The 15,594-nt window shown below is 37.6% G+C and overlaps 1 protein-coding gene across 1 annotated transcript in view; it reads right to left on the reverse strand.

The window, feature by feature from the left end:
• LOC306662233 (uncharacterized protein) overlaps nt 1–15,594 on the reverse strand; it is a gene marked incomplete at both ends in the record, with an annotated part of 65,309 nt that overhangs the window by 1,255 nt on the left and 48,460 nt on the right. Inside the window, one exon of the mRNA XM_079141761.1 lies at nt 2,107–2,247. Within this exon, the coding sequence (XP_078997887.1) occupies nt 2,107–2,247 (141 nt within the window). The remainder of the gene's footprint in view (nt 1–2,106; nt 2,248–15,594) is intronic.

The raw sequence follows: 15,594 nt of genomic DNA on the forward strand, positions 1-15,594 counted from the left end.
AGTCTGGTAGCAAATTCTTGATTTATGTGACTTCTTTGTCTAGGTAGGATTTTTTTTTCATATTTTTAGTTGGTGTATAATATTTATTGGTACATAATGGCCCAGATAGGATTTTAAAAACCTAATCTTAAGTTCCTAATGAAGAGTTCTGTAAAGCAGACTTGAAAAGATACCATCAGGTGAATCAATATTGTTGTTGTTATGTGAATAATCAGTCAAGTTTAGTGAAATAACATGCTTTGAAATAAATTAGTTTTACTCTTATAACTTTGATAAAAATGAGGGCAACTGAAAACACAACTTACATTTCAGCAGAAAATTACGAGGCACCTTTGTAAATATCAGATTTTACTTCTATTCATTTACCTTAAAATTTTGTTACCTATAAACTTCCCTATTCCTGAAGCCCTTGAAGCTGGAGATGGGCAATTTGATGTCAAGGTCAGAGGACAGCCCTCATACCTGTTGTGTGGACTACTCAGAGTTCCTCAAGGTACCCAGTGCCATAAGCAAGAGACATTCAAATTGCAAACTGAGAAAATATACTTTCTTCTTTCCTGCTCTTTGAATTCAGACTGAATTTATACTTTTTTCTACCCAGTAAGGTTTATTTTAGTTGGTTTGGTGTGTGAGGACTGTGGCTAAGGAGGATAAACCAGCTAGTTCCTCCTGCTAGTCATCGTTGTCATTTTCCTGAGCAGACCATATTCTCCCAAGGGTCTTAAATGCATGTTCAAATGGTTAGACAAAATCGTGGGAGGCAATTGTTTGAACTGAACTTCTGTACTAGACCCCAACAATCAGACTAAACCAAAATACAGCCTAAATGTACTAAATGTCATATAATTAAACTGAAATTTTAAGGAAACACATCCTCAAAAAGACGTGATTTCCCTGAAAACAGGAGATTCCAACCTGTTTCTATATAACAAGGAAGTACTCCCTTGCCTTAGCCCTTAGAAAGAAAAGTCAAGGAGAGTAACTGACCAAGCAATCATATTTTCCCATATTGTTCTCTTTCCTTGTTCCCACCTTGCACAGTCCTCTGTTCTGACTTTGCCCAGTGGGAGCCCTCTTTCTGTTTTAAGTGGAGGCTGCTCCTTTTCATGAGTGATGAATAAAGGTCAGTTAGATCTATAACTAAACTTCTTGCCATTCTGTCCTTGGACAGAGCCATAAATGGCACACCAGTAGATGGTATCATTGCAATCAGAGCGCAAAAATACAAAAAAAAAAAAAAAAAAAAAAAAAAAAATTTAAAAGACAGAGAGACAATAAAAAAATATTTCTTTAAATGAGCTTGACATCATGACCTATGAGTTCCATACTGAGACAAAGACAAACCAGCCATGATGGTAACAGAGTGGTATTGGATCTCATGTTTTTATCTATCTTTCTTCAACAAGAGGCTGACCAGAAAGGGAAGAAGTTTTTGCATTTTTCTAATTCGGAGGCCCTTAAGCTGGGGTGGCTCTAGTGCTCTAAATTTCTATGTAAGCGAAGAGTAAAACAAAGCTGGAAACTATACAAACCGGAAATCACCAACTTAATCTCTACCTAGGAACTTTCCACTCTAAGGGATCAAATGTTTTCTTCCTCTTGCTTCTGTGAAGGGCAGAAAGTTTTCTGTCTATTTTCCCAGTGGAACATTAAAGAGCTTGCCAGATTTGTGAATTACTGAGTACTCAAATAAATGCTTTAAATGTGTAACATGCCTAAGTTTATCTTTCATCGCTATCATTTGCTCCACCTCTTTCCTTGTGAGAACCAATGTGGGGAGTGTGGTGGGCAGAACCCGGGGCCCAGGGTTGCCACGTGCATCCAAAGATGGCAACTGGCAGAGAGCAAACGGTGTTCGAATATGCATGAAGAAAGGCAGAAAGGCATTTACAATTGGCTGCATGATAATCAGTTCAGCTGCCTAGCACCGTGGACAGACATACTTTGTATGTATGCTCGAGCGAGTGACTGCTTGACCTTTAACAGGATTGGATGGACATATCTGGTTACAATTGCTTATGCATGAGACTGCTTATATATTGAGGGTGTTATTTGAATAACAGGAAGCTGCTTCATGAACTTCTAAAGAGTACGTGTCTTTTGTACCACTGGTCGGCCAGAAGCTCGAGAAGCGGCTTTCCATAAGCGGAGCCACTTGGAGCCACCGGGCAAAGAAGCCTCGGTCATGAACCACTTGAAGCAGCCGGTGGGCAAACAGCAGCGGCTTTCCGCAGGGAGAGTGAAGTTCTGCAGAGGAGAGGGCATGAAGACCTGGGAGTGGAAGAGTTTCTCTTCTGCTGACTCTGAGCACTTAGCCCACTGTGAAGCCCAGTAAGGGAGATTCCTAAGGGAATCACTTAAAACAGAGATTCCTTGCATGGGGTTGTTTGATGTGGCAGCTGACTTCCTAAAGCAAGTGACAGAGAGACTGAAAAGCAAAAGGCGAAGCCACAGTTTGTTCTGTAACTGAGTCTCAGAAGTATGTAGCACTACTTTAGTCATAGTCTATTGCTCACTAATCCCGAGAGCAATAGAATCCTGAGAGTGTGGCAGGGACTACACCAGAGTGTGGACACCAGGGGGTAGAGGGCTTGATGCTGGTTGTCTGGCAGGACACCTATTTTGATTAAAGAACAAAACAGAACAGAACAGATTAAGGAGATCGAGGGTTTATGTATTTGATGAAGCCTTCAAAGCTGTGGCATTTGAGCAGCTTTGAATAAAGTGATGAAGTATGCTTGATAAAGATCCGAACACAGTGTCCTGGAGGACTATGAAGAAGGGCGGTGTGGCGAGGGTGGGGTAAAGTATGTATAAAGAAATTAAGTTCTGAAATAGGCAGGTGGGCTGAAAGAGGAGTGTTCGCATTTGAGATTCATTTGAAGGTAGAACTTCCAGATGAAAGCATATTACCATTGCATAGAGTATAATATGATGTGTAAGCAAAAGAGAGGCGTTAATAATGACTCCTAGTTGTCTTCAGCAAACTGATGACTGCAGATGATAAGTTCTTGAGATGGAGAAAAGTTGGGGGAGGAATAAGTTTGTGACTTCAGGAGGGAAGCAGAAAACTCAACTGAGCATGTGAAGTCCCTAGAGGTGTTGATGCAGTGTTAAAAAAGGAGGCTGTGATTAGTGGTGCAGAATTGCTGAGAGGTCAAGTGAAAAGTAGAACTGAGATATGACTTCTGAACTTGGAGGCATGGAAGTGGCAGACAACCATGACAGAGTGGAGAGGTGAGGGTGAGCTTTCTGTGGAGTAGGTGGAAGAGAAGGTTGTCACCAACCACCTTCCACTATCACCTCCATCAACCAAGGACACAGAAAATTTTATATCAATAAAGAACAAGTCATTTATTATGGTTTGGATGTAAGGGGTCCCCCATAGGCTAATGTGTGAGAAAATGAAAGAAGGTTTAGAATAAAAATGATTGGGTAATGAAAACCTTAACCCAATTAGTGAATTAATCTCCTGATGGGATTAACTGAGCAGTAACTGAAAGCGGTCAGGGTGTGGCTGGAGTAGGTGGGTTTTGGGGGGTACACCTTTGGGGTATATTTTTTTGTACCTGCTGAGTGGAGATTCTCTCTCTGCTTTCTGATCATTATGTGAACCACTTCCCTCTACCGTACTCTTCTACCATAATATTCTGCCTCCCCTTGAGCCCCAAGGAATGGAGCAAGCTGTCTATGGAATGAGACCACTGAAATTGTGAGCCCCCAAATATACTTTCCTTCTCTGCAATTGTTCTTGATCAGGTCTTTTAGTCACATCAATGAAAAAACTGACTAAAACATCATTCTTATTTTATTTTTGGAGGTCAGTATTGTGTATACTGACGTATTGTGTATACTGGCCTATTGTGTATACTGGTAATATTTTGTATGGAAATTCAATCTACAGCATGTTGAATTTGCAATGCTAAGTCTTCTTTAACTTCTGCCAGATCAAGAATGTGTTTATTACTTAATGAAACATTGTCTACATAACATCAATGTTTTCTGGCTACCAGGCAAAACAGAGTAAAGCATCTAAATGAAACAAAACAAAATGAAACAACAGAAAAGTTAATTTACAACTGATTTCTGCACTAAAATTTTTTCTAAGAAGAAAAACTATGCCAACTTCAAAAATGAGAATGGAAAATTTACTAGTGATGCATGAATTTTAAAAATAAATTAGATAATATTACATATTATTTTGATAAAAAACAACAATGTAATTTGGCAAATTACATTCTTTAACTCAAGAAGTCCAGGAAAAGTGAACTAGAAAATTACCTTGAAGTGAAGCAGTATGGGAACTCTTGGCCAGGTGTTCAGATGTCTGTCGGTAGTCAGCATCCACCCAGGTAGTCATTCATATGTAATCATTTTGTAGATGGGGAAGCTGAGGTTCTGAGAGTTTTAAGTACCTTGCTGACAGTTCAGAGTTGAGGAGAAAGACAGGTAGACCTTAAAACTCTTTCTCTGCAGGACTTCAAGTTCTTTAATTCTTGAAAAACATCATGTTCTCTCTTCGGTTTCCATAAAGAATGGTTTGAGACAGGCAGAGAGAACTATGGTGATAATATAGAAGAAAAGATGTACATTTAATTCAAATGAGAAGAAATCTGGAAACATATTTATTTCCCAATAAACTAGATCAATTATTTTGGAAATATTGGGGATTTTTTAGTCTGTACAATTTCCTCAGATGTCTTATATTCCTTGATTCCATGAAATTTCAAGAAAAATCAGGGAAACTTCTTAAAATGATTTTAAATTTGTATTTTTATATGAAATCAAGGAAAGGTGGGAAAGAATGAAGCTTTTTCAAATGCCAGTTGGCTTGTGGATAAAAAGAGAGGGATGTTTTCTGGAAGCATTCATGAGGAGGGGGTTGTGGATATTCTTATGTTCATGGTCCTCAAATTTCAGACTCATCCACACCTGGAAAGAGGAAGACAATCAGAAACTGCATGCTATTTTATTGGGATGTTGAAGATACAATTATGACCACATCATTTCAATGACCTAAATTTGTGGAAGACATTATCTTCTCATTTATTTTATGAAACTAACAAACAAGGAAGGTTATAGAGAAGATGTGAGATGTAGGGTTTTCTGATCTCTTGCTGGCATCACTGTGGTGAGGCAGGTATGTGCCCACCTCTCCCTCTACCCTTCTTCCACACTTTCCTTCCTGGTTTCTTTTTGTTCATGCTGGTTAAGCAACTAGCACTTAATGTGCTACAAATTGTTGCTTATAATATGAAAATATGAGGATTATTTTTAGTTTGCTTATCTTTAGTTACTATTAAAATGATAGAGGTCACTGCAACATATCCATATAGCAGTGAAATTGACACAAGCTTAAATATCAAAAGGTTTTGATTAAGAAATTATGGCGGTTACTCAATGGAATACTATACAATTGTATAATTAACAAATAAACAAGAAGAAAGTAAGAAAAAGAAATGAAGACATGGAAGGATAGAAGGGAGGAAGGAAGGAGAGAAGGATGGAAAAAACCTCATGAGAAATAGCTAAATATCTGAACTAATTGGAAGTTTCCTAAAATGTTATTTGAAAGGAACAACATACATATATGAATATAATTATAATATAATTTGTAGGATGAAAGGTAATATGATCATATAAAAATATTTCCCAGACAATTTCCAAAAGAATTGATGATGATGACTTTTGGTGAAGGATGTAGGGAGGTAGGATGACACATGCCTTTCAGATTTAGGTTCATACCTTCCTGTTCAGTTAGATTATTTTTCAGCTTAAGCATAAACTAATTTAAAGTAAGAGGGTAAAAAAAAAAAAAACTAAGTAATATTTATCAGCACAAAATTAAAGTATCATTTAGTAGAGATTCTGAATCTCTGGTGTGAGACAGAACTGAACAGAGTGGTGAGGTGGAAATTCGAGATGGGAAGGCCCAGAGTCTGACAACAGACAACAGAGGACCAAAGGGAGAACGCTGCTCTGTTTCCACAAATCAACAGAAATTAAGGCAATATTTCAGTCAGCTTTTCATTGCTGTGACCAAAAGAACTCACAGGATTTACATAGCTGAAGAAGTTTATTTTGGCTCACAGTTTCAGAGGTTCAGTCCATGGTTAGTCGATTCCATAGCTCTGGGCATAAGGTGAGGCAGAACATAATGGTGGAAGGGCATGGTGGAGGAAAGTTGTTTAGCTCAGGGCAACCATGAAACAGAGAGGGGTTGTGGGTAGGGAAACAGAAAGAGAGAGAGAGAGGAAGTTTTGTTCACCAGAGACAAAATATAAACCCCAAAGTCACATCCTAGGTGACCTAAACCTCTAGTCACATCCTACCAGTCGACAGTTACCACCCAGTTAATCCATCAGTGAATTAATTCATTGGTTAGGTCACAGCTCTCATAACCTGATCATTTCACCTCTGAACTTTCTTGCATTGACTCGTATGAACTTTCAGAGTACACCTATGTCTAAACTATAACAGACAACATTGGAATAAAGGAAATTTGCGTGAATTCTTGTTAAAAATAAGAATTACCTTAGAGAGCTTCTTAAAAATAAAGGTTCTTGTTAACTATTTCCCAGAATAGAAATACTTAGAAATAGGTTCCAGAACCACTTAATTTAAACATGTATACACATGATTTGTTGGCACACTGAATATTGAGAAGTGGGGAGTTAGGGCATGGGTTGGAGAGTGAGCTAGAATTACATCTGTCATTCAATTCCAGATTACTGGGGTGGTCAGCCCTGGGGAGGTTCTTGGAAAGTTCTCGAGGTCTGTCCCCTTGAGAAGGTGGTTCTGGCCTTCCAGGACAAGGAGGGTGAGGTCACTACTGATGGTCTCCTGATTGGGATGGTCTTGGTTATTGTCCAAAACCAGGAGGGTGAAGTTGCTGATGATTATCTTAGTGTTTTGGTGGACTTTGTTGAGGATCATCATCTTGACTTTTATCATGAGCAAGGAGTGAAGGTGAAATCCACAAGAAAATAATATTTGGATTCTCTTCATTGGATCTCTGGTTTGCGTCCTCAGCTTCTGCATGGCGACAGCAGAAGAAACTGATTTTAGTGATGGAAGACTCTCCTGTCTTTTTCTTGGTGTAACCCTTATCCATTTTTCCTAAAACCTGCTGCTCAGCTTCCAACCTTTGTGTCCACCACTTGCCCATGAATGGTTCTTCTTACTCCGTATATTGATGATATGGACAATCTCACATCTTTCCTCCTGGAAAAAGTATGCACAAAAATAAGGTCGTAGATACACTAGAATACACAAGAGAGTATTTCCAAAGACAGAAGAGAAACTAATCAAAAGGATGATATGTTCCCAGCTATATTTTGAGCTACCATATTACATGCTGTGACTCCGAGTTTGGGCACTGAGCTCTACATTGTAACTAGAATTAATTATTCAGGATTTGAGATTCAGGTGGAGAAATGTTAAGAAAAGGGAGATAAAAACAAACTGATGTTAAACAGAGGATTCTTGTAATTGTGGCAAATTTATATCAAATACAGAGACACAGCTGAGGGGAGAAAAACAGAAAAGGAACCCAGACCATTATTTCTGTGCATTTCACTATGAAGCCATATAATTCTAGAGAAGGATATTGGGGAAGAAGGAAATTGATGAGAGTCTCTTTGTACCACACAGAGGAGTCAGAAATAGGACCTTTGCATTTGTCTGTCACCTGTCAGTGATTTTCTTTCCCTGGGATAGCAGGCAAACTTCTGTTGTCATCAAACCTACTTTCCTGTTACTACAGTTGGAGGTCCTGCTCATGTTCTCCAGAATCAAGGTTGGGGAAGGTTGTTTATATCATTAAGGGATTCCTAAAAATAAAAATGATGATAATGAGACATTGTAGAACTGAAACATTACTGAAGAAAGGGAGGAGAAGCTTGATCCAGGATGAATGGGTCCTTACCTGATGATAGAGACTTCTAGGAAATGAGAACAGGATGAAGTGAAAAGTTGGTCACCTACCTCAGGGTTCACAGGTGTCCTACTGGGAAGGGTGACTTCTAACCACATCCTGTGTCCCCACTAAGTGAACTTGTCAACATCTCCCTTTGATGCTGTTGGAAACAGGAAGAAATAAGGAGGTGACAGGCTTATTGCTATGCTGTCAACCACAAATTCAAAATACAAAAGCCCTTTAGTTCACCTTAGGATATGTAAGAACTTACTGCTGATTTTTGTTACATTTCTGTTACTTCAATGACATTTATTCTTTTAACCTTTTTGTCTTCATTAAATCCTTTGCTTACATTCATGTATTCATGTGCTTTCTAAGATGGAAAATCATGAATAAATATAAGGGGACAAAGTTACACACACTACTCATATCGTATTAAAATACTCAATGTGGGTAGGAGACAAAGGAGAAAATTGGGTCCTGATATGTCTGTGTCTCTATGTAGAAAAAGTAAAATTTATTATCTGTTTTTCTGAAATAGCCCTCACATGTGCTTATCTCCTTCCTCTGTTATATATCTACTGTAAGGCTTCCAGTACCCACTGTCTATTTTAATTACAACTATAATATCTTCACAACTGGGCATCCCTCTATCTGTCTTCCCAACTTCCTGGGTCATCCTTCGCAGCACAGAGAAATCGTTCTCCAAGTGCAAATCTTAGTCACTCTCCTGTTCCATATTTTTTATGCAGTAACAGTTGTTCATTAAATAAAGTCTAAGGACTTGAAATGAAAAGAAGACATCATGGGTCCTATCCTTGTCACAAGAACTCTATCATCTAGTCTTTCTTCCCATTCTCTGCCCTCTCTCCCTCTCTGCAATGAGGTTGTCTAAGTCCCAAGAATCCCAGCAGCCCCCAACTCCTTTTTTCACCCTTTTTTACTTGAGCTCTGAGCTGGGCTCAGGGTCAGCAAGGCCTCTGTGAGCAAAACCACCAGCATCTTGGAGGAGGTCCAAGTCTGTGCTGGGAGAAGCAGGGCAGTTCCCTTTATAAGGAATTGCAAAACAGTGGTGCCTTTGAGCTCCATATTGGGTGACCTCACACCTGACACATGATGCCTTGTATCCCTGATTTCTCTCTGGAACCTTGGTCCAGTAGGGTGGGGTGGGAAGGAGGTTGTCCATTCTAAAAGGTATGACCCATGACTTGGGCAACCATATTGAAGGAATATTGTTAAAGAAATCAGTCCAGACACTAGAATTGAAGTTCCATCTTTATCTGATTTCAGTCTGTTTGATGAGACTATAAATCTGTCCTGCATGTGCCACCCCATATCTCTCTCTCTCTCTCTCTCTCTCTCTCTGTATTTAGATAGCACAAAGTGTATTTTGTCAGTGGTGCTCCTATTGTCAAATATGATAATGGGAACTAACTATATTATTACAGTCTCAACTCCATCTTTCATGATGTGTACATTCTGATGCTTATATTTCTGATGAAATAGAAGTCATTTTTTTCTCAACAACAAGGTGGGAGTTCTAGCATACCTAGGCACACACAGTGAAAGAAGGTTGGGCCTCAGCTTCCTAAGGCTCAGAAAGCTTTATCTTCAATAAAGGGTTAAAAGAGAAAATGCAGGAAGTGAAGATTACTTCAATAAAGAGAGATTTTGAAAAAAAAAAAAAAAAACCCAAAACAAAATCCTTGAAATAAAGGAAACAATAAACCAAATTAAAAACATAATAGAAAGCATCATGAAAAGACTCGATCACTTGGAAGAAAGAACATCAGACAATGAAGAAAAAAATATTTAATCTTGAAAATAAAGTTGACTACACAGAAGATGTTAACCTCCAAGAATTATGGAATAACACGGAAAGATGAAATTTAAGAATTATTGGTATAAGAGGAAGGCATGGAGATACAAACCAAATGAATAAACAAACTATTCAATGAAATAATATAGAAAATTTCCCAAACCTAAAGAATGAAATGGAAAATCAAATACAAGAGGCTTATAGAACACCAAATGTACAAAATTATAAGAGATCCACACCAAAGCACATTATAATGAAAATACCCAACATACAAAATAAGGATAGGATTTAAAGGTCACGAGATAAAAGTATCAGATTACATATAGGGTGAAACCAATTGGAATATCAGCAGATTTCTCAACACAGACCCTAAAAGCTAGGAAGGCCTGGAACGACATATTTCAAGCTCTGAAAGAACATGGATGTCAACCAAGAATCTTATACCCAGCCAAACTAAGCTTCAGATATGATGACAAAATTAAAACCTTCCATAATAAACCAAAGTTAAAAGAATTTACAAATAGAAAGCTTGCACTACAGAACATTCTCAGCAAAATATTACACGATTAGGAAATGAAAAGCAGCAATGAAATTCAGCAAAGGGTGAAACTAAAGGAAAAAAGGAGACCAAGTCAAGTTAAAAACCAAAAATAAGCCTAAATGACCAGAAATATAAATCATATTTCAATAACTCTGAATGTTAATGACCTAAACTCATCAATCAAAAGACAGACTATCAAATTGGATTTTTAAAAAAAGACCCGACAATATGCTGCCTTCAAGAGACTCATCTCATAAGAAAAGACATCTACAGACTGAAGGTGAAAGGATGGTGAAAAAAATGTCGTGCACATGGACTCAGTAAAAAAGCAGGGGTTTCCATCCTTATATCAGATAAAGTGGACTTCGAGCCAAAGTTAGAAGGGATAAAGAAGGACATTTCATACTGGTTAAGGGAATTATACATCAACAAGACTTAACAATTGAAAATGTTATGCCCCAAATTATGAAGCATCTATGCACATCAAACAAACCCTTCTCAATTTCAGGAATCAAATAGACCACAACACAATAATACTGGGTGACTTAACACACCTCTGTCACCACTAGAGAGATCTTCTAGACAAAAACTGAACAAAGAAAGCATAGAATTCGATAATACAATCAATAATTTAGACTTAATAGACATATATAGAATATTCCATCCATCAACGAGCAGATACATTTTCTTCTCAGCAGCACATGGATCCTTCTCTAAAATAGACCATATGTTATGCCACAAAGCAACTCTCAGCAAACACAAAAAATAGAAACACTATCCTGAATTCTATCAGATCATAATGGAATGAAATTAGAAATTAATGATAAAATAAAAAGTAGAAGCTACTCCAACACCTGGAACCTAATAATATGCTCTTGAATGATGCATGGACAGCAAAAGACATCAGGAGGAGATAAAAAAGTTTCTAGGCTAATGAGAACACTGATAAAACATATGAAAATAGCTGGGACACTATGAAAGCAGTACTAAGAGGAAAGTTCATTGCATTGAGCTCATTCATTAAAAGAATAAAAAAAATCAACGAATAAATGACCTGACATTACATCTCAAAGCCCTAGGAAAAAAAGAAGAGATCAACACCAAAACTAGTAGAAGACAGAAAATAATTAAAATCAGAGCTCAAATCAATGAAATCAAAACAAAAGGAACAATTGAAAAAATTGACAAAACAAAAAATTGATTCTTTGAAAAAATAGACAAAATTGATAAACCCTTAACCACACTAATGAAGAGAAGGAGAGAGAAAACTGGAATTACTAAAATTCATGATGAAAAAGGAAATATCACTATGGACACTATTGAAATACAAAAGATAATTAGAAGTTATTTTGAAAATATATACTTGAACAAAGTAGAAAATCTCAAAGACATCAACATATTTCTAGAGACATATTATACACCTGAACTGAATCAGGAGGACATACACAATTTAAACAGGTCAATTTCAAGCAATGAAATAGAAGATATAATCAAAAGCCTACCAACCAAGAAAATCCCAGGACCAAGTGGATTCTCAGCCAAGAACTTCGAAGAAGAACTAATACCAATACTCCTCAAAGTTTTCCATGAAATAGAAAAGGAGGGAATCCTTTCAAACTCATCCTATGAAGTTAGTATCACCCTGATACCAAAACCAGACAAAGACACATCAAGGAAAGAAAACTTCAGACCAATGTCCTTGTTGAACATTGATGCAAAAATTCTCAAAAAAATTGTGGCAAATGGCACACAAAAATGTATTCAAAAGAGAGTGCACCATGATCAACTGGGGTTCATCCCAGGGATGCAAAGTTGGTTCAACAAATGTAATTCATCACAACAGTAGACAATGTTTTGAATCATATGATCATTTCAATGGATGCAGAAAAAGCATTTGATAAAACACAGCACCACTTCATGTTCAAAACACTAGAAAAACTAGGAATAGTAGGAACATACTCCACCATTGTAAAAACTACCTATGCTAAGCCCAAGGCCAACATCACTCTAAATGGAGAAAAATTGAAAGCATTCCCTCTGAAAACTGGAACAAAATACCATTTCTATTCACATTGTCCATGAAACTCTAGTCAAAGCAATCAAACATTTGAAAGAAATTGAAGATATAAGAAAGGAAAAGAAGAACTCAGACTATCAGTATTTGCTGATGACATGACTCTAGAGGATCCAAAGATTTCACCAGAAACCTTCTAGAACTCTTAAATGAATTCAGCAACATAGCAGGATATAAAATCAACACTCATAAATCTAAAGCATTTCTTTTCTTTTTTTTTTTTTTTTTTTTTTGTGGTGCTGGGGATCGAACCCAGGGCCCTGTGCTTGCAAGGCAAGCACTCTACCAACTGAGCTATCTCTCAACCTAAAGCATTTCTATCCATAAGTGATGAATCCTCTGAAGGAGAAGTTAGGAAAACTACCCCATTCACAATAGCCACAAAAAATAAAATAAAATACTTGGGAATTAATCTAACAAAGGAGATGAAAGACCTCTACAATGAAAACTACAGAACACTAAAAAAAGAAATTGAAGAAGAACTTAGCAAATGGAAAGACCTCCTATGCTCCTGTATAGGCAGAATTACTATTGTTAAAATGGCTGTACTACGAAAAGCATTATACAGATTTAATGCAACTCCTATTAAAATCCCAAGGACATTCTTTATAGAGCTAGAAAAAGAAACCATGAAATTCATTTGGAAAAATAAGAGACCCAGAATAGCCAATGCAATCCTTAGCAAGAAGAGTGAAGCAGGAGGCATCACAATACCAGACCTTAAACTAAACTACAGAGCAATAATAATAAAAACAGCATGGTATTGGCACCAAAAAAGGCAGACAGACCAATGGTACAGAATAGAAGACACAGAGACAAACCCACATAAATATGGTTGTCTCCTACTAGACAAAGGCGCCAAAAACATACAATGGAGAAAAGACAGTCTCTTCAACAAATGGTGCTGGCAAAACTGGAAATCCATACGCAGCAAAATTAAATTAAACCCCTATCTCTCATCCTGGATGAGTTGAGTTGCCCAAACAGAGAAGATGGTAAGAAATCATGAACAGAATCTCCAAGAACTATGGGACATCATGAAAAGACCAAGTTTAAGAATTATTAAAACTGAACTCAAAATGGATCAAGGACGAGGAATTAGACCAGATAGGCTGCATGAAATAAAAGAAAAAAGTAGCCCCAAATCTTCATCATGTTGGATTACTACCAGACTTTCTGAACAAGACAAAGTGCAAGAAATAAAATTAAAAATCAACAAATGGGGTGGATTCAAACTATAAGACTTTTTCTCAGCAAAGGAAGAAATCAATAATGTGAAGAGAGAACCTACAGAATGGGAGAAAATCTTTACCACAGGCACTTCAGATAGAGCACTAATCTTCAGAATTTATAAAAAACTCAAAAAAACTTAACACCTAAAAAATACAAATAACCCAATCAATAAATGGGCTATAGAACAGAATAGTCACTTAATAGAAAAAGATATACAATCAATCAACAACTATATAAAAAATGTTCAACATCTCTAATAATTAGAGAAGTGCAAATCAAAACTACTCTAAGATTTCATTTCACTCCAATAGAAAGTCTATTATTAAGAAAAAAGCAATAATAGGTGTTGGTGAGGATGTGGAGAAAAAGGCACACTCATACATTGCTGGTGGAATTGCATGTTGGTGCAACCACTCTGGAAAGCAGTATGGAGATTCCTTAGAAAATTTGAAATGGAACCACCATTTGACCCAGCTATTCCACTCCTTGGCCTATACCCAAAGGACTTAAAATCAGCATACTGCAGTGACACAGCCACATCAATGTTTATAGCTGCTGAATTCATAATAGTTATATTGCGGAACCAACCTAGATGCCCTTTAATAGATGAATGGACAAAGAAACTGTGGTATATATATACTTAATGGCATATTACTCAGCCATAAAGAAGAATAAAATTATGGCATTTGCAAGTAAATGGATGGAGTTGGAGAATATCATGCTAAGTGAGATAATTCTAAAAAACCAAAGACCAAATGTTTTGTCTGATAAGTGGATGCTGATACATAATGGGGATAAGGGAAGAATGATGGAACTTTGGATTGTACAGAGGGGGAATGAGGGTAGGGTCGGGAAAGGACAAGGGATGGGAAAGATAGGTGGAATGGGACAGATAGCATTACTCTACATACATGTGTGATTGCATGAATGGTGTGACTCTACAGCAGGTACAACCAGAGAAATGAAAAGTTGCACTGTTTGTGTACAATGAATTGAAATGTATTCTGCTGTCATGTATAACAAAACAGAACAAATGCAAGAAAGAGAAAATGCAATGACTTTGGGCTTTTCCTGTGCCCACTCCTGTACACAACAGTTAAACAGCACTGATCTTAGTAGAAATAAGGAAGAGAGTTTTTAAGATAGGAATTAGCACTTTTAGGGAGATTACTCTTCTTTATACAAAGCCAAGATTGTCGTGGAGAGTCTCTGTTTTCTACTTCTGCTTGTGATTTCAGCTCTGGCAAAGCCTCGGAAAAAAGAAGGTTTTTGGGACTGATTTATTGGAATCCTATATTACCAGACCACTTGACCTATTAATACTGAAGCCAGAATTGGGAACAGGTAGTTAGTGTAGAAATAGGGGATCGGGTCAAATCGAGGAAATGGCCATAAAATCATCTGCCTCTGGAAGTTGGAGACTGCCCCTGGAAGAATGGAATGTCAAGGATCTCCGGAGCCCATTGATTACCAAATTTACCTGCCTTTATCAAGGACTGCAAGCCAGGAGCTGCTAATTAATGCCCCCTGGGCCCTTGCCTGCCTGAATCACCCTGGCCCTCCCCCTGCCCATGGTTTCTCACTTAATGCAAAACCAGGCCTAGTCACTAGGCAGGAAGGAGAGATAAGGGGGGGAAAGAACTGGAGAACAAAAGAGAATTTAACCTATAAAAGATGTAGGGTGCGCTCACTTCTGGGGACTTTAGAACATCAGCCATGGCCCCCTTCTCCCTGCCGGGAGAAGTCTGTATTATTAGCTTTAAATAAAACCTGCTTAATATGCTTGCCTTGGCGTGCTTCTCTAGTGTTCAATCTTCAACATTAGAAGGAGCAGAACTCGGCACCAGTAAACGGCGGTATCAATACTAGACCTTTGTAGTGATATTCCTGGAAACCAATGAAATCCATTTCTCTAATTAATTGCAGGCCAATAGGTTTCAGGTAATTGCTTCAGTTAGGTTATGACTACATTTGTCTAAGGTCGTCTTTGGTTGGCAACCATGTTCTTT

This window comes from Sciurus vulgaris (genome assembly GCF_902686455.1).
Source record: "Sciurus vulgaris genome assembly, chromosome: 5".
Lineage (NCBI taxonomy): Eukaryota > Metazoa > Chordata > Mammalia > Rodentia > Sciuridae > Sciurus > Sciurus vulgaris.